We start from the raw sequence: 20,078 nt of genomic DNA on the forward strand, positions 1-20,078 counted from the left end.
TTTCAATTTTACGCACCACCCCTCTCCAGAATGAAGAGTTGGTGCGGCTTCCACAGAAATAAGACGCTGTAGCAGTTGGCTCAGTGGCATTAGAAGTGATGTGTGTTTTGGAGGTAGGGCTTAGGTGAGCGCAGTCTGTCTTTTTTGTGACTTCATTTGATATCATGTATAAGATATATAAATGTTTACATTTATATAATTCAGAATTTTTCAACCATAAAGCCAAAGCCGAGCCGGTATATTTTTGAGCTAATTTCACCTCTTGTGCGTTTTGCTCCTTCATACCAGGCCAAAAAACGAAATGCCTTTTTCCATAACAGCGGTGTTTGGTAGGTAATCATTATGGCCATTAATGGAAAGTAGATTATTTGGTTTAATTTCGCATATCCTACAGTATGCTTGGTATATTGAGCAAATTGTGCATGGCAAATATTTAGTAAACTGAAAAAAGTGCTTCACAATAAAGGTTAAGTCCAAATGGTGTTACATGTTGAGATCATGGAGAATAAAATTGGAATAACTTCGATCAATTTGTGAAGTGCAGTTAAGGTTTCAGTTACTATTTGGAAGTGGGGTAATTAAAGGGTTCTATTAACGTGACCAGACTTCCATCAACATAAATTGTTTTCTTCTAATATACGTTCGCATACAGAATATGTGTGTATATATCATAGGCTCACATACTGTACATGGAACAATGTGAAACTGATGAGTAAAATAACTTGAAACACCCAGTGTTGGTCCAGCATAGATCATGTTGTTTTCTTCCCATCAGAGTATGAGTACAGTTTCTAGGCAGGTGTTCTGAAAATAACTTTAAGAGAGTTAAACTGGAACCTGTAAATTGTGTCTTGAAAGTCTATACACAGGAATTGTTTGATTAATGGGTGTTGCAGAGGATGTGGCCTTCAAATACAAGGTCCTGAAGCTGGACCTTTTATTTGCAGATGTCATTGGCCAAAACAGACAGTTGCCTGGTAAACTGCTGCTTCTGCGGTGGAAGGCAGCAGTCAGGCCCCTGCAGCAGTTAAATTTGGGCTTTGCAAGAAAAGAGAGATCAATGTACGCAGTTGCACACAAACTCTAGGTGGCCTGAGGTTGTGCCCATGGCTTACACTACCAACATTTGGATGGCAGAGAAACTGCTTATATTGTTTGCAGCACATGGGCTACCAGAGGAAACTGTCAATGGGCTGCAGAAGATTTTTATTCATACTTTGGATTTTAAGGTTTTCCATTTCACATTTTTTCCCAGCAGCCTGGGAAGTTAAAAGGTAATCCCTGTATAGATAAGACACATTATAATATCAGCAGTGGCATGATCATTATTAATTATTATTATTTACCCACTGAAGCTAAGCAGGTACCTGGATGGGAGACCTCCTGGGAAAAACTAAGGTTGCTGCTCGAAGAGGTGTTAGTGGGGCCAGCTGGGGTCACTCACCCTGCAGTCCATGTGGGTCTTAATGCCCCAGTATAGTGATGGGAACACTAGACTGTGAACAGGCACCGTCCTTCGGAAGAGACGTAAAACCAAGGTCTTGATTCTCTGTGGTCATTAAAAATCCCAGGACGTTTCTCGAAAAGATTATGGAAGTAACCCCGGTGTCCTGGCCGAATTTCCCATTGGCCATTACCAATCATGGCCTCCTAATAATCTCCATTAATGAATTGGCTTCATTACTCTGCTCTCCTCCCCACTGATAGCTGATGTGTGGTGAGTGTTCTGGCATCATCCAGGTGGATGCTGCACATTGGTTGTGGTGGAGGGGAGTCCCCATCACCTGTAAAGCTCTTTGAGTGGAGTGTCCAGAAAAGCGCTATATTAGTGTAAACATTATTATTATTAATAATTGATTGATTGATTGATTAATTGATTAATTAATTAAGGTGTCCAGTAATGACAAGCCATGCCAAATGGGACGTGGATGGTAACTGAAAGCCTGGGCCTGTCCAGTGTGGCAGCGGTCCCTAGTCTCTTCTGTCGGTTGATATTTTTATATCTAGTGTATATATTTTTCTGTGTAGTGCCAGTGTTATGCTTTTCCCCATCACTTTGTGTGCCAACAGTCTTGACTCAGCATTGCTGTAGCTCTTTCTCATTCCTCTCAGATGAATTTTGTATTAACACAGCTCCTTTGGATTGATTTAAATTAAAAAAAGAGCAAATGTACTCTTGTAATCCACTGTATTTGAATGATAAAACAGTTCAGTAAATAAATCTACTGTGTACAGTATATTTATTCCCGATTAGGTCAAAATCCTCACAAGAAATTAGATTTTTGTATTGTATATACTTAAAACAGACTTAAAAAAGTCTGAAAGACCTACGTCTGATAGTATTGCAAACACTGCATAAATATCTAATTTTGACTTGTTGAATTAAGAATTCAATATATATGGATATATTAACTTAAATGTTGATTAAGGGAGATGTGTTAGCCTGCAAGCTAATAAGGTACAAAGAAAGGTTAATTATGCCCCCCAAAATACAAAAAAATAAATTAAAAAAACAATGTTTCAGCTTTTTGACAGTTCTGGAAAAGACTGAAGCATTCTTCTCTTACTTCTTTTCAGTGTAGAATTAACCTCTTTTTGTTCCTTACAATGTACACAAATGTATAAATTGAAAGAATGCTACTATCAACATTTTATCTTCAGTTTGTGCTCTGTTCTTCCTTTTACTGTAGTATTCCAGAATGTTTTTTCTCTATTGTGACTGTTTGGTTTGTTGTCATGGTAACTTCACTTCTAATTCTTAACTTTTCAGATTTCTGTAAATTGTTTCATGTGCCCAAATAACCTGTCAGGAGAGGTGCGTTATAATAGTAATTGTATTCCAGTTTACAAGATGAAGCTAAATAATGAGGAGTTTTCCAAAACATATATAGAAAAAAATGCAACCAGGAATAAAAGTGATCTGTGAAAATAAAATAAGCAGAAAAAGAAGAATACGCTGAAGGGCATTGTTTGTACTGCTATTTTATTTCATTGCTGAAGAGTAGGTAAGTAGTAAGATATGCGATTTTATTTTTCTCTGAAGTATCTGCAGTGCAAAGAAGAATGTCTGTGCTCTTTTTTAGGAGACAATACCATTTGCTCTGTTGTTGTGCATAGTTGTGATACACAGCCCATGCTCCGGTATGATGGATATGTATGAGAATCTTGGGATTGTGGGAGAGGGAAGCTATGGATTGGTCATGAAGTGCAAGCATAAGGAAACAGGCCACATTGTCGCCATCAAGAAATTCACCGACACAGAAGAAGACACGACTATGAAGAAGATAATCACAAGAGAAATCAAATTCTTAAGGGTAAGGAGAAACTACTGAGAACTAAATAATATTATCTCATGTATTGTGATAAGAAACCCAACCCCTTTGTTTTCTCCCATTTTTGGGGTGGGAGAAGGAAAGGAGGGGGGCTGTTTATTTTATGAATTTGTACCCTCAGAATTAGATTCACATTCAGTTTACAGCCCTGAAAGGAACCCACATTTCTTAATTTCCATAAGAACCTATATCTACCTTTTGTGATATCTGCTTTATTGCTTATATATCTCTGACATAAGGTATCTGTATTTGCACAAACCCAGTACCCCATATAGATCCATGTTTACTGTACATAAAAAAATGCTTCTAGATCACTGTCTAATAGTGGTATAAACTTAAAAGATGAAGCAGACAAAAGAGAAAAGTGAAATATGGCTTTCCATGGGTCATCATATGTCTAGCAATTTTATGTCCTTGACATAAGAGTAATGATCTTTATTTTTAAAGGGGCAGGGTTGTTTAGTGACACTGTACAATGAACAAAACAAGTCACCCATATCTTTCAAACACATATTTGTAATATGTGTAGAACAATAACAAAACATGAATCTTTCAATTAACACTTTCACCTACATCATATTAAATATGCCATTAAAAATCAGTAGCATTTTGGGTCATTTTGAGTCATGTCAGGAAGCTGTAGTCTTTGACAACAATGTCTTTACCCTTATAAACACATTAGGTCCATACCCAGCAAGGAAATGTCTGAATATTCCGAATGCAATGGAATATTGAATGGTATCTGACTTTGCAAAAATGAAAAAGAAAAGCTACTTTTTTTTCAAATGCAGGATGCTTCCTCAATAAAGGTAACGACAACTAACATCCTCTCTAACAGTTTATCCTTTTTTCTTCTGCCTACAGATTGATGAAAGATCCTACTCTAGTTCTCTCATTTTCTTTCTTTTCTGCTTGATTCCTTCTTCACACATTGTGCTGCCATACTCCTACACACACAACCAAATCTGTTCCTTTCATACTGCTTGAAGTAAGAAATGATAATTTTTTTATATTGTCACGTAACCAATGATTCCTACACTAAAAATAATATTGCTTCTGTGTAATTTTCTCATAAAATGAACTGATTTAAGCCCTTAAAGGTTTATTTCAATATTTATATTTTAATGCGATCCTCTGTTGTTACTCTTAATTTTAGTGGAGATGAAAGATATAGCCCACAGAAACACTTGGAGAACAACATGACAACGAAACTAAACAAAGCTCTGTTTCCAACATAATGTTTATTTTTATTTTTTGGTTATGAGAAAAAATATTTTATATATAACGTAGTAACTACAATATTTTACTTAAAAAAACTTAACTAAAATAACTATAGTAGTTATGTGTATCTCTAGATAAATACGATTCTGATTGCACCAGGCAGTAAAACATTTCATCAAAGTCTGGAATGCCCCATGTTAAAAGAGTGAGGAAAGAAAATAGAAATGCTGTTCTTCTAGGTTGTCATCTTCCTTATCCTGACAAATGGAACGTTCTTCTCTGTACAGCTTTTTCGGCATGACAACCTGGTGAACATGCTGGAGGTGTTCCGATACAAGCGCCGCTTGTTTTTGGTCTTTGAATTCATCGACCACACCGTTCTGGAGGAGCTGGACCGCTTCCCCTGTGGGCTTGACAGCAGACGACTCAGGAAATACATCTTCCAGGTTTTGCGAGGGGTGGAATACCTTCACTCGTGCAATGTTAGTATCACATGAAGACAGGGGGACACAGTGGTCTGGCCCTGAGTTGTCCATTGTAACACAAGTTATCAGTCATTCATTAAGCATTTAGGGATCTTTGGATCATTATTGCATATTTTTAAGTATTCTTAAGTCTCTTAATATACAATTTCTAGCCCTAAAACTCATCATACATTTTATAATTAACATAATGTAAGTGGATACAAAGTTCTGCTTCCTTTCTTGACAAAGACCTCATACAACAGGCTGGCTCTGCAGCAGTACTTGGAGGAAAACAACCTCAGAAAAAAAAGATTAATGTAATCCTTTGAAAGCTAGAAGGAACAGAAAGGCTCCAAATAATCTAATGTTTTTTTTAACTTACTCCTTTCCTTAAACAACATAACAAAGAGGTTTGACACCTGCCTGATTCACAAGTGTATATTCCCTGCTTTTATGCATCTATGTAGATTTGCTGTTTTTGTTTTTCTGCTCAACAGATAATCCACCGGGATATCAAACCAGAGAATGTCTTGGTGTCTAACTCGGGGATTGTGAAATTGTGTGACTTTGGCTTTGCCCGAGCGCTTGCACCAACAGGCGAGCCTTATACAGACTATGTGGCCACTCGATGGTACAGAGCGCCTGAGCTTCTTGTTGGAGACAAAACCTACAGCAAGTACGGGTAAAAAAAAAAAAGGGTGAGATGCATGGTGAGATGTAGTTGCGAGAATGACAAATGCTAAGGAGTTGTGACAAAACATTTAAACCATAAAGAGGTATGATAGTGTGTGTTGTGAACCAAGGAAAAGTCAAGCATAGCAGAGTGAAAAGCACAAATAAATGGGAACGAAATGCTGTTCCACTGCAAACTTCTAATAAGATCGTGAAAAAGAGCAGTCTCAGCACAAGAAAAGTCTGGACTGCAGATATGAAAGTAGGCCCTGCATTGCATTATGGAACCAGAGCACTGCACGTTTTTATTTCTGAATAATGTCTTTCAAACTATAATACCACATCGATGTGTTTAACCATGATATAAATATGTCATGCAAGCTATTAAAGTGAAAATAAAACAGTAAAAGGCATGGTAGGAATATTTAAGTACAGGAAGCAGTAGAATTTCTAAGTTCACAAGCGAGTTTTCTTGGTATTTCTTCCATGTTATAGACCTGTAGATATCTGGGCCATTGGCTGCTTGATAATGGAAATGGCCACTAGTCATGCCTTCTTAAAAGGGACCTCTGACCTGGATCAGGTGCACAGGATTGTGACTAAAGTAGGTGAGTAGAACAGGATTCTCACCAGGTTTTCATGTAGGATGAGGTCTGCATGTTGGAATGTGGTTTGACAAATGCAGTTTTATAGTCCAGCTTTAGACCCCAGAAAAGCAGCTCTTTTTCTGTCTAGGATAACAAAATCAATTCTGATCCATGGCTGTAAATGTTTGCTCCAAAAATAAACCACTTTACAGGACTCTCATGAACAATGACTCAGACATCTGCCAAAGTTGCTTTAAATTAAATTAATTCGAAGCACAGTCTGTTAGAGGAACCAACCTGTGTCAAATTAAATGCTATAATATTGGAATCCTTCTAAGATTGGAAAGATAAGATCAATGCCCTGATCTAACGTGAGGTTGGAGCCTGCAATTAAGCTCGACCCCAAATGCAGGATTACACTGAGAATTCTTAAAGGTATTGGGCCAATTATCTCATTTTTATTTTTTAAAATAGGACTTTGAGAGGAAACGGTTGGAATCCCTTCCTGGGAAAGCAGAACACTTCTTTATGTAAGAGAAAATGTTTCATCTAGTTAGTTTCCAGTTCATTAACCGGAATAGCTGTGAAGGAACATATACCCAAGGCTACTCACCTCCCTAATCGGTCCCAGAGTGTCTGCCTCTATACTCCAAAGCCTCTTCGGTAGTAATGGCAGTGTGCCAGCGTCAATGCAGCAGCGATAATAATGTGCGGTGCATGACAGAGTGCTCCTTTTTGTTCAGCAGCTGTCTACAGATACACCGTATCTGTCCAACAGGCTGACAGATCTATTTACAATAGTCAAAGTGTCTCTGAAATGATTCATTACAGCTTTTTATTGCCTTGTGCCCAAATGAAACTCCAGCCACGAACTGTTTGTCTGGAGCTGTGTAATTATGCATGCTAACTGTGATTACGGACGTGCCATTTTACTAACATTACAAATCTGTGTGCGTCATAATTCAATTACTGGTCTGATTTGCACAGAACAATCAAGCACCTCAATCTCAACAAATTCAGATGGAAGAGCATGAGTTGTTTTGCATACCATCATATCAAATGACTTGCTTGTTGCTGAAAGAAGTCTGGTGCCATTTGGCTCACTTTTGCTCCAAGGGAGATCACAGAAAAGTCGTTGATAGAACAGAACAACAGACATGTGAGCAGCTATTCCTGAACAATATTTCAGTTTTCTATCTTTATCCTTGTCTAGTTTTTCTGTATGTATAATGTACTTAGTTCACAGCTAGAGACACAGTTCTTTCTGGAATCACTCCAAAGAAGAGCAACCAGATCCGTTCTGGGATTAATGGAATGACAAGGTGAAGCAGCTAAGCCTTTTTACCCTTGAAAAGAGAAGACTATGAGGGGACCTGATACAAGTATTCGGAACCCTCAGACCAAATAAATCCAGTGGATTTCTGCAGAATGAACAGTGAAACACAAACCGGACAACACAGTGTACATTATATGGAAGTGCGTTTAAAATTGAGAACAGGAGGCACTTGTTGGTTAATTACAGGAGTCTGAAACGCGCTACCCAGCCATGCTGATGAGGTCGATGCCCTTGCTGCTTTCAAGAAATGGCTGGATGAGATCTTTGAATCTTTGCTACTGACTATCAATGTGCAAGATGGCCTGCTCTTACGCTTGTTTCCATTCTTATGTGTGTGAGTGTGAGAAGCAATGGAAGAACTGGTAGCTAATCCTCAATGACAGTGTAAGCCTTCATACACCAGGACCTTATTAAACACCAACAGATGTGCTGTTAAGAAAAGCTTGTCATTATCTAAGACACTTTTGCTGACAACTGAGAGTATTAAATGTAATGAATGGCGACTGCACACATTATTGTAAACAGGGGAATACTTAAAGAGAGAGAGCATCACCAAAAACTGCAAAATCGTTGCAATCTGCTGTTAAGACAAAGCCTTGAAAAAATGATTGAAGATCTAGGAAAAATAAGATTCCAATCCTGTGATTCACGCTGGAACTTAAGCAGGTGGAGCTCTTCTTTTTTGTGCACTTCTCCTAATTAATCTTATTTAATCGTTTCATTTTATTCATTTTTTCAGGGCCTTTGACCCCCCAACAGCTGGATCTTTATTGTCAAAACCCGGTTTTTGCTGCAGCAACTCTTCCTCAAGTCCAGCTCCCCAGAGAGCCAAGGAAGAAATATCACAAGGTCACCCCACTCCTTGCAGAAATGGTGGATGTAAGCTTCACTCATCAGCTTTGCATTCTTTGGCTTGTCGAGCCACTTTACATGTATTATTAGTAGAGGTAAATGCATAGGCTGTACAGGCATGCTTTCAAGAATACAACCTGCCAAATATGTACAAATTACTCATGACAACATCAGTGAATTTTCACGCACAGGATAGAATTCTCCATGAATGCCAGGGTTATCAATCTGAAAGGTGTTTTGTTTGTTTTAGTCTTGTTTCCAGATTGATCCTCCTGATAGGGCATCATGCTCTGAGTTGCTGTCCCATCACTACTTCACTAAGGACCGATTTCCTGAGAGGTGATAAAAAAATTCATTTATTCCGAACATCTCTTTGAGGGGGAAGGGCAAATGTATACATTTGAAGTGAAATGGTTTGAAAGCACAGTTTTCAGTGGAGCCTGTCGGGAATGTTGAGGTTCGTTCCAGAGTTGAAGGCCCTGATTGAAAAGGAGAGCAGGAGCTGTGGTAGACGGAGGAGTCAGTTCTGCGCTGGGGGGAAGGAGCATCCAGACGACCCGCTGCCTTCTAGCATGAAGTCAAGCAACAAGAAACAAATCAAGGTTCGGATTTTTTTCCTGGGTATGTCCAAAAGTTCAAAGCTGGTTTTACAAAGTTTATCCAGGTATTATGAATTTCTGCGAAGGGTTTCATGGAGATGAAGTAAATTTTGTTTAGACCTGGGGGGAGGCACACTAGCTGCTGGGCCTCATTACTTTCAAACATCTTTTATTCTGTTGTTGATCATAGCGGTTGAGTTAAGAACTTTTCATCATTCTTATTTATAGGAGTAATTAAAGCCACCATGATTCATAAGATGTTATGTCCATACATTTATGCCCTCTTGATAATATAGATAAGAGAGGCCCATCTTGATTGATGTACACAGATAAACTTTGTATGTATTGTTCGTGGAAAACTGGCACCTCAAATGGACTTGTGTAAGACACAAACCAATCAGTTAAAAAGATCAATTCAGTTAATTGCTTGGATAGATTTGGGGTTATTTCTGATCAGTGCTGGTTTACATGTTTAACCTGGCTCAGGCTTACCACGTGTAAGTTGTCTTATAGGTGTTATTTGCTGTATTTAGTACATTCTGCCAGCGATGTCTCTCACCTGTGTTAGGACAACGACAAGGTCAGGAAGTGTGAACCTAAACCGTCCAGATCCAGAGTGGGCAACACAGAGGGGAGGAGGACAGAGAGAGTGGAGCCCCTCCAGGAGGAGAACCCCATCACTCTCAAAGCAGACTCCAAACCTGACCCCGGCCAGGGAAAGGCCCAGTCTCCCATCACACTCGTCATGCCCCCCATCAACTCCTGCAATAACCTGGTCATTGCAGCCGCCTCCAGGCTGGAGGCCAACATGTCCTGGTCAGCAGCTCATCAACCATTCCTGTACAATAGCTGTAGGACTGCAGTGCTAACTGAAGACAGTCTCCACCCTCTCTCAGATCTCCAGACACTACATGGGCTGTAATCCTTGGTCTCACATTGGGGCTTTAAGTACACAGTACAAGCTGAATTCCAGCTCTTGGGCAAGCTGAGTGATATATCATAATTGAACTACATTTTACATATCGATTACATCAGATTTTTACTCATTGCATAGTGGATTGGGGTTTTAAGCTGTTCTACTCCTTGACCTGTAAAGGTGAAATGTCTTTGGACGTTTCAGCCTGTGCTCCAAGTTAACAACTGTCTCAGTCTCAATGCCTTAATCCAGCAGTACTGGGAACTTTTCAGAGCAGCTTTGACAGATAGACCACCTATTCCTCTGCTTCTTAGCAGCTGATTTAAAGGGTAGTTGAGAGGTTTTTTGGAGATGATCACACTGGAGCTGCCTGTGCTGTTCTCTGAGTGCGTACAGATAGACGATCGCATTTACTCTGACTGCTGATCACCATCATTCGAAAGAGCAAAGAGTTCACCAAATACAAATACATAAAATATATTTGCTCAAATTTTACTCTATCTGTGCATCATTATTTAATAAAACTCCTTTTTAGCACTAACAAAAAAGTCACCACACAACAGTAAATACAATGTGAAGCCATTTAAAAGGTATGTCATTAAGAAGCAGATAAATTCTAAAATTTAATCTAATTTTAAACAATGCAACTCTTATTACCACAAAACTAGGTGTCGTTACAAAGTTTAAGATGCCCTAGGATCCACCTTCTTTTAAAAAAAAATTAAATAACAAGCTACCTAAAATCTTGAGTATAGACGTACATGGGATTCAGATATAATTTCATTTAAGAAGGTGCAAAGCCATTCAGGGCTGTCTGAGTTACTTTTAGAGCTCCTAACACTGGAATAATGTGTAAGAATTACAACAACAACATGCTCTTTCCCTTTCATGCACTACAAAACCAAACCGACTAATCTTTTTTTCATTTCATTGTTCGTCAAATCGGTTTGTTACTTCAGGGCCCAACATGACAATGTCAAGAGAAGACAAAGCCCCCAGCACAATCCTGGACTAGCTGCTGCCTCTGGACAGGAGGAGGAGACCCCTGACATGACACAGGTGAGAGAACCAGTAAAAACAATGAGAAGAATCACTTGCAATTGTATGCTCTTGCATCCTGTCCTCTCCGCTTGCACTCCTTGCTTGCCAGGATAGGCTCCAGCTCCCCTGCAACCCTAGACTGCAGGAAGGGGTTAGAAAATGGATGGATGTATAGATAGCGCTTTCCACACCAAAGGATCTCAAAGTACAGTTTAAATAGAAGGAAACCCACTTCTTCCACCACCAAATGAGCAACAGTTCTGATTCACCACCATCTTCACTACTCAGCAGGTCAGGTGGAGAAGTGAGATTCTGCTTCAGCAGTGGAATCAAGACCAATCTGGTCTTAGAAAAGGGAGAATCTGGGAAGCCAGGATGTTGGAGTAAACACCCTTGCTCTTATGAATGACCATGTAATCAGGATCTTAATTTAAAATCACATCAGAAAATGCCTCCTCAGGCAAAAAAAAACACAAAAATTTCCCATGAGGTGTTTCAGTGAGAAAAGTTCCTGTAAAAAAATTGAATCTTGTTTTAGGAATGAGGATACAGGGGAAAGTAGGGAGTCAAAAATGCTAGGTAAATTAAAGGATGAAGAAATCCATCAAAGCCCTCCAGCCGCTGAACCCGGGTGTCCAGCAGATATGGGTCATTTTCATCAGTCCTCAGAATAATGATCTCTTATTGACTTCACTGCCTAAACTCAGGGATTGAATTCTCACCCTGACTGGCCTCCTCTCTATGCGCAACAGATTTCAAAGAGCAGCATGTGTCATTATTTAAATGCAATTAATCACAGAACAGACGCAATGAGGCTGTGTGGGATTCAGAAACAGCCAATTTGTATGTAATTAAAATGCAATCTAGCAGAAATGATCTCATATCCTTGGAGATATGTGATGCTAAGTGCGGAATTGTAAAATAAATAATATAAACACACTGACATGCACTGTTTAAACAGAGTCCTATTACTTCTGTATTGTTTTGACAAAAAAGGCTTTCCCATTTCGAGTATGCACAGTGAAGTATTAATGTGTTTCTTATGTCAAAACGTGTAAAGATTCTAAGCTGTGGTCCACAAAAAGCTTGAATAGAGTTAGCCTTATTTTTAAACTGCATTCCTTTCCATTTGGTAAAATTTTAAAAGGGGGGTCAAGATATTTGATAGAATGTTTGGATAATTTAAAAATTCACAATATCCTTGTAAATAGTTTGCGGGTGATTTTGTTTTTCAAATCAGGCCATAAAGAACTAGAACATAAAAAAGTGAAAATCCAAAACAATGAAGGTTATTTTGTGGTACATTTATTTTTCCTATTTACCTTGTATGATTATTTCTGCAGATGCAGTATACTTGCGCCAAACATATTGAGGCTGCAAGCGTAATCAGAAGAGTGAAACCAATGAAAGATGTTCGCTTTCCAGAATTACCAACAATGACCCAGAAGGTGGCGCTAACGTTAACAGAAGGTAATTCTTCAGTTCTTTAGAGTTCAGAGTTCTTCGTAACCTGTGAGTGCAATGACGAAACAAGAATATTTTAGCAAGGTGTATTTATTGAATAACTCACTAACTTTTTACACTCCCTATAGAATAAGAAAGAAAGTTTACTAACCCACAATATATGCATGTTTATGTTGTAAATACAAATTAAATGCTGTAGGAGGCTGACATTTAAACATTAGTTCACACTTTTCAGAATCCACACACAGAAGAAGTGGTTTTAACAAAAGGACAATGATCTCCTATTTTTAAAAACATAAATATTTTGTGATTTCATTATTGTTGTTTGCTGGTTTCTATACCAACCAAACATGCATCGCTGAATACAAAGTATGCTGCTGTAATCAAAGTCAGATACAAAATCCTACCACTTCAAGTGGTAATATTTTAAAAGTAATTTCTTTACAATTGTTAGTAGTTCTTCCACAATAAAGCTTTATTACTCATTGTGTGGAGTCGGAGTATGAAGTCCTCATGCAACAAATTACCTCATGCAACAAAACTATTTAGTGCACAATTAGAACATTAAACTGCACTCTAAATATCCCTGGGAGCAAGTGCAATTTAGAGAGGAATGGAAGTTATGTCCTGTTGGGGGTATTTTTAGTATCCCATGCCACTGTTCACAAGAGTAGGGGTGTTAATGTCAGTGTCTTGGCGAAATTCCATGTTGGAGATTGTATAATCTGGCCTCCCTAAATCCATCCATCCATTTTCTAACCGTTTCTTCCAATACAGGGTCGTGGGGAACCCTTGCCTATCCAGGCAAGCAACAGGCGCAAGGCAGGGTACACCCTGGATGGGACACCAGCCCATCACAGGGCAGAGACACAGACACAGACTTGCACACACACGGGGGCCAATATTCCCAGAAGCCTATGAACCTACCAGTATGTTTTTGGACTGTGGGAGGAGACCCACATGAACACAGGGAGAACATACAAACTCCACACGGATAGCACCCCAGGTCCAGGATTGAACTTTGCGATGAAAAGTGTAATACAAATGAAATGGTGATTATGATGATGACAACCTCAAACAGAAATATAAAAGCTCTTGCATGAGAATATCAGTATGACACCAGGATAAAAATGTTTCTGAATAGCTGCTAATTGCTTAAATAGATCAATAGGACCAACCAAATGAGAGAAACTCAAAAACCTGGTTGGATGGGTGAAACTAATCAGCACAAATAAGCTCAGTCTTCTAGGTGCTCCTGGATCAATTCACTTTGCTGAGATATCAGTGCTGTTATTAAATTTTTGCACTGTGAGAGAAGTCCACAAACACTCAATCATTGTTCAGTAGGACTGGGTCACAATAACCTGGCTCAAAACTACATTTTTCAACTGTTTTGAGAAAAGACACTCATGGCTGTGCTTGGTCCAGTAGAGATTGTGAGAGATGATTCAGCCAAGAAACAAGAAACAAAAGTCTTGACATTATCTGCTTATGACCATAAGGATTCCTTTTTCACATTAGTAATAGTAAATCCCCACACCGAGGTCCCAACTGTTATCTAAATATAATTGTATTATTATTAGAAGTAGTCTTAATTATAGTAATAATGAGTTGTATTTTATATAGCGCCTATAAAAGTGTGTTCTCAAAGAGCTTTAAAGTAAAGAAAAAAAGCATAGAATGAGAAAAGACAGGAGGATCACTCAATTATAATAAGGGTTTGAAGAACAGTAGAAGAAGGTTTTGAGTCCTGATTTGAAAGTGCACAGGAGAGGTGACTCTTTGATAGCCTTAGGGATAGAATTCCTTCGGGGCATAGCAGGAGAAGGCCATTCACCCACAGTGTGTAGACGGGCCTGGGGAACATGCAGGAGACCAGAATTAGATGCCAAGCCAAGTAGAGTCATATAGGTGAGCATGAGGATTTTGAAATTATAATAATAATTTAAAAATATATATTTTATATAGCGCCTTTAAAGGTGGCTTCTCAAAGCACTTTACAGAATGACAACAACAATTAAAAAAAACATAAGATATGCATGATGACAATACACAGTTCGAGGAGACATGGTGGTACTAAATACAGTAGGAGTATAGAAGACAACATGAAACCTAATAGGAAGCCAGTGCAAAGACTCCAGGATAGGAGTAATGTGATGACTTGCACTAGACCTAGTCAGGATTCTGTCTGCAGAATTCTGGACATACTGAAATGTTTTCATTGTTAATTTAGATATTCTAGTCTGTAGAGTGTTACATTAGTCAATTCGAGAGAAGACAAAATGTTGACCAGCTGTTAACTGTTAGTTTATGCTGTTAATGTTAACAGCATTATCAACATAGATTTGCTTCTTTATATAATAAGTGAAAAGTGGACAGCACAGTGAAATTTGCACCCTTCTATACTTGGTCACTAATTGATAATATGATTATTTCTTGATCAAAAGAAAATGTATATTCATTAATACATTTAAACATTTAAATACATTAACTCCTTATTAAATAAGAAAAACAGAAAGCCTTTACTAGGCTGTACCTCTAGCTGTTTCTATATCAGTATTAATCTTTGAACATCAAATATTCTTTCAAATGGGAAACAATTTCCCATTAAATAGCTGATACAAAGTTCACATCTGTGACCTACAAATGACAGTGCTGGATATTAGTGAGTGAGAAACAATTCCATCTGACCACTTAATGAAGTGCTAAGGATTAGGTAGCTCCATTATGTCAGTACTCAATGTCAAGGCAGTATTATCTTCAGATCAAGCTTAGTATCGGTATTGTGTAATCTTTCATTTTGTTTTTTTCCTGGAAAGCTGAAGAGATGGCAGTCTTAGAATAGCACTCTGAAAGAAAAAAAAACAAAAAGAAACAGCAATTTTTTGTTGTGTCACTAAATGTGATTTTCCCATTGGTTTTGACAGAGCAGATTGTCTCATTTGCGATCAGAAGCATTCTTAATAAGGACAAAGCAGTATTTGGTGAATCTTCATGATTGCACGGCAAATGAGAGCAACATAATCATGGTTTTCAGCCAATGTGCAATAAAAGACTTAACATATTTGTGAGTCATTAGATATTGTGTTTATTTAACTGCAGCCAGGATTAAATTAAAACTTTAACTTACTTGCTGATTTAAAATACAAGCCCAGTAGTCATCTGAGACTTTACTTTAGGTAGAAGAGAGAAGTCTCCTGGAAAAAAAAAGCAATTATTGTTTACATCTTTTCAAAATTTGCTGGCAGGTAGGATCACAGTGCTTATTTAATTCATTTAAATTGTACTCATGTTCTTTATTGCTTTATTGTTTTATGTAGACATAATAGAAAAATATGGTTTACAGCATAGTAGGGGACAGATGTGCAGTAACACATAATGAGGTTCGATTTAAAAATGTTAATCACCAGCTTTGTTCGTACAAACCTTCTATAATTGGCCTTAAAATATAAAATGCTGTTACGTGTTTCTCTGTTGTGCATTTGTTCACAATAAAATAGCATTGAAAGAAGAGATGAAACAGTGGAACATTTAATTCATTATGGAAATGCTTCATGTGAATATTTCAAAATGTGTTTGTTTCAAGGTTGTGGTTGATCTCCTCAAATTTTAACTCTCTTACCATCTTTCATTCAATTGTAATGAAAAATATTATGAAAAAGCTTCTGAAGAGAGTGAATTAATAAACAGTAATATGACACATGAATACATAGTTATCCTTGAGTTTTTCTTGAGTTTTTTAAATACTACTGCTTTCAGACTTTTCATGTTTTACACTGTTTTGTTTTACATGTTTTAATCATTTTTTAGCCTTGAAACGTTATTTACAGCTATATTTATGAAAATTCAATATTCCATGAATTTACTGGAAGCCTCTGAGAATAGAGAATGTACTATTCATGAGTCCTGTGGAGTTCAGAGGTTACCACTGCCCGGTGGAGCATGATCAATGTCGGTTTTAGCTTTAGAAGGTCACAAAAAATAAGCAATACGGGAATAATGTTTTTGGTTGTTGAGACCCAAGTAAAATCTTTCATAATCGCAGATATCCGGGCCTTTGGGGTTTTTACAAAGGTACAGTAACTATTATGCTACACTCGCAGATATGGGGACTGAAATCTGTTTTATTCAACTGTGTCATTAAAATTGGAAATGATTTAGCTGCTGACACTGTTTTCACTACTGATGTCCCAGACTATTTGTTCCCTGTAGTGCTCTAAAGTTTTTTTTTCTACACCACATCAATCATCAATCATTTTGCAACCATTAGAAACCGGTATAAATGCTTCATTTGAAGCCAAAGCCTCTAGAATTGATATTGTGCATTCAGAGATAGCTGTGTGCCAGGAAAGTACTTCAGCTTGAAGGCCATAGATCAGAAAGGGTAAGAGCGCTAGTCTTTGCAGTGGCAGTTCTATTTGTTGACACCAAAAGTCAAAGGACGCCCTCCACACTTTACAGCTCTATTAACCATCCCTTGAAAGCTTTTAGGCTGACTTAGCTGTTCTGGTTTGTTTTGGCAAATGTCAGCAATAGTCTGCTTGTTTGGTTTCTCCTTTTTGGACCTGGCGTTGTCTGCCTACCCAGGAATTTCTAGTTCTTTCCTGTTTGAAACAGCTGTCAGTGGCTACAAAAACAGAGCATTATCTTGACTTGTGGAAAGATTACATTCATGTCATGGTTATGTAATTAGAACACATTGCCTAAGCCAAGCAAAACAACAGCTACAAATAAATATGTCACTGGATTGATGAGAATACTAAATTAAACAGTGTTTTTTAAGCCAGAGATTCTTTGAACCGTATTCTAAGTTTAGAAAGCAATGTTAATCATATGAGTAATTTAATAGCTGTGTTGTGACAAAGAAATGCTATACAATGATTGCTATCAAAGTGTAAAACTGGATCAAGAAAAACCATGTATAATTGTCTTTTAACTATTCCTTGTATTGTGCCAGACTTGTATTGGAATTTGTGATCATATAATCAGTATTCTGCAATGAAACACCCATGGAGCTTTTATGGTAAACATTCAATAAGTAAAATTAACCAAGAAAAATAATGAGCTTCCAATTATTAAAGATAATGAAAGGGAAAATAATGGTGAGAATTTGTGTCAAATAAAATTAAAGAAATACCTTTAGTGTTCTTATATTTCTAGCTGTTTTACAAATATTCTGTTTGTTTTACAAATCAAGGCACTCTATTAGTCATCCATAGCATTCTTTGTTATAGCTAAGTCCTAGAAATGGAAATGCACCAATGAAATAAACTAAAACTGGGATTCAACAAATGCCTTAAAAACAACAGGAATATACTTTTTCTATTAAATACTGTAGTGACTTACACTGCTTTCAATAAATGTTATCTTGATTTGTCTTCCCAAGCTAAGCAAGTGAAATACCCGAGAAAGGAGCAGAGAAAGGGAGAGGACTCAAGAATTCCATCATTAGTCCCATTTGACTCCGATCAAGGAAAACAACAGGTAGGTACAACTAGAACAGCTGAATACCCACGAATGTACATATGTATTTCTAAGAGCTTTCTTTCAATGCAAATGTTACAATGTTTTTTTCCTAGCTAGATAGCTCCTAAATATTAGGAAAAACATGGTATCAACAAAATGAAAGAATGGGTAATACTATAAAGCTGAAGACACGATGCAGTTCAATAAAGTGCATTTTTCTAAAGGTTTTGTAGATTGCAATGAGTTGTTCCTCTACATAAATGTACAGTTCATTTGTATCCCACCAGTAATTAATCTGTGAATGGAATCACATACAAGATGAACAATGTGTATTCAACATGTGATTAGCAAGGTTCCACTTCTTAACATTCCTATTCACTTTCTATTAAGAATAAATACTTTCTCAACGCAACATTCGGAGGATGGATAAGCAGCTCTGTTGTCATTCTGCAATATGGGGCTCCATTAAGGGATGATACTGTTAACACTCTGAAACACTTTATTGCAGAAAATGTTTTTAACATTAACTATTGCACCAGCTTTGTGTTTTTATACCATATAATTCCTCAATTTCCCTTTGGGATCAATAAAGTCTTATATATATAATTCAAGTCCTTTTCTCTTTCTTCTGAAGCTTCAAATGTAATAGAAAGTACAATTTTAAGGCATGCAGATAACAGGTTCAGCTAATTAAGTTGAGCACGGTTCATTTTATTCTGTCTATATTTAGTACGACAGAAGACACTCGTGGCTTTCTTTGTCTCAATAGTCTGACTGATTGAAATGTAATTTCACGGCAATGAGTTTCTTCTGTTTTTCAGGTTTCTACTGATACACAGAGTAGTCGTCACAAGGACAGCAGTACCCCCGAATGAGCCACTTCCTTCCCGAATATGCAATGCAAACAACTCCTTGTATCTTGTTTTACAGGGATTTTTTCCATAAAAAACAATTCATAAAGTGATAGTGCCAATGCAGAATAAATTATGAATTTACATGAATACAATATTTGCTGCGTAGTTCTAACATAGTGCTAAACATTTGCAAATCACACAGCATTAATTCACTGAAAAGAACAGAATATTACCATCCAGAACCATACCAGTTGAGGAAGACTATGCAGTAGGGGCTATTAAATCTATTTATCTCTTTCTGTACATAACAAATAATATATACTGTAGATACGCAGTATCACATAAATTTCACATAAATTTGATATTTTATACCACCTTCCAGCCACAATGTTATTTTTGCTTTTACCTCAGAGTACCTACTTATAAGTTTTTTAATGTAGAACTTTATTTTAACAATTCTGTTATTGTTACTTCAAAATACTTCATAATAAATTCACATGGTCCGAGACTATTTGTGTGCACTATGCACAAATTGCTTCAGGTGCTTTATGGTAGCAAGCTGAAAATATTTTGGAACAGAAGCAATGCTCAGTGGTGTGGTATCTCTCACTGTGAGCCTTAATTAGAAGGTGGAGTTGTTTTTTGGCGTTTGTTTCAGCCTGCATCTTTTTGTTTTCCTCAGAAATAATTAGACTGTTGAGTTCAGAACAGTTAAGTTAAATTGCTTTGTGGCTTTTCTGCATATATTGTACTTGTGTACTCTGGAAAAGACTTCCAATGGGACCACCCATGAATCCATTGTTGGTGAGGGTCATGGCACCCTGGAGCTCATCTCAGAAACACAAGGCAGGGCTACATATGTGCTGGGACACCAATACAATATGGAGCACACATATCCACTTTGGGGGCACCCATTAACCTAGGAAGCATGTTGCTGGGGGGCTGGGAGGAAACCAGAGTACCTGCAGAAATCCCATGCAGGCTTTGGAAGAACAATCTCCACAGGTATGGGGTTCAAATCCAGGATTGAAGCCAGAACCCAAGAACTGTAAGGCAGCAGTGCTAAAAATTACGCCACATGTGTCTAAAAGGCATTTTGTCAATATTAGCCAAATACAATTTCTTGCATTAGGAATTCATCTTTTCACATACCCCAGCTTGCTCTTCATGAGACACAGAGGCACACAGACCAGGAGAGAGAAGCTTGGGATCAGAGCGCAGGGTCAGCCATTTATACAGCGCCCCTGGAGCGGCTGGGGTTAAGGGCTTTGCTC

At 37.7% G+C, this 20,078-nt stretch overlaps 1 protein-coding gene across 5 annotated transcripts; it reads left to right on the top strand.

The window, feature by feature from the left end:
• Positions 1 to 95: 95 nt before the first annotated feature.
• Positions 96 to 19,138, top strand: LOC102690599 (cyclin-dependent kinase-like 4). Of its 5 annotated transcripts, XM_069195933.1 has the most exons (13): positions 151 to 329; positions 3,118 to 3,314; positions 4,841 to 5,035; positions 5,515 to 5,699; positions 6,185 to 6,297; positions 8,352 to 8,491; positions 8,715 to 8,803; positions 8,922 to 9,066; positions 9,632 to 9,879; positions 10,939 to 11,038; positions 12,364 to 12,490; positions 17,871 to 17,968; positions 18,772 to 19,138. In XM_069195933.1, exons 1-13 carry the CDS (start codon positions 302 to 304, stop codon positions 18,823 to 18,825), a joined length of 1,719 nt encoding a protein of 572 aa, XP_069052034.1. In that variant the 5' UTR covers positions 151 to 301; the 3' UTR covers positions 18,826 to 19,138. The 5 variants fall into 5 exon arrangements, with proteins under 5 accessions (XP_069052033.1, XP_069052030.1, XP_069052034.1 ...); XM_069195932.1 differs by lacking the exons at positions 151 to 329; positions 17,871 to 17,968; positions 18,772 to 19,138 and adding exons at positions 96 to 124; positions 13,262 to 14,393 and having other exon boundaries at positions 3,084 to 3,314; XM_069195929.1 differs by lacking the exons at positions 17,871 to 17,968; positions 18,772 to 19,138 and adding an exon at positions 13,262 to 14,393 and having other exon boundaries at positions 147 to 329; positions 5,515 to 5,693.
• The last annotated feature ends 940 nt before the right edge of the window (positions 19,139 to 20,078 follow it).

Source organism: Lepisosteus oculatus, chromosome 11 (assembly GCF_040954835.1).
Source record: "Lepisosteus oculatus isolate fLepOcu1 chromosome 11, fLepOcu1.hap2, whole genome shotgun sequence".
Lineage (NCBI taxonomy): Eukaryota > Metazoa > Chordata > Actinopteri > Semionotiformes > Lepisosteidae > Lepisosteus > Lepisosteus oculatus.

Bases quoted from the DNA above. Each gene is read 5' to 3' on its own strand.
- LOC102690599 (XM_069195929.1), top strand. From the start codon at position 302: ATGCCTTTTTCCATAACAGCGGTGTTTG. The intron at 5,036-5,514 runs GTTAGTATCACA...TCTGCTCAACAG, and splicing joins AATACCTTCACTCGTGCAAT to ATAATCCACCGGGATATCAA. The intron at 6,298-8,351 runs GTGAGTAGAACA...TCATTTTTTCAG, and splicing joins CAGGATTGTGACTAAAGTAG to GGCCTTTGACCCCCCAACAG.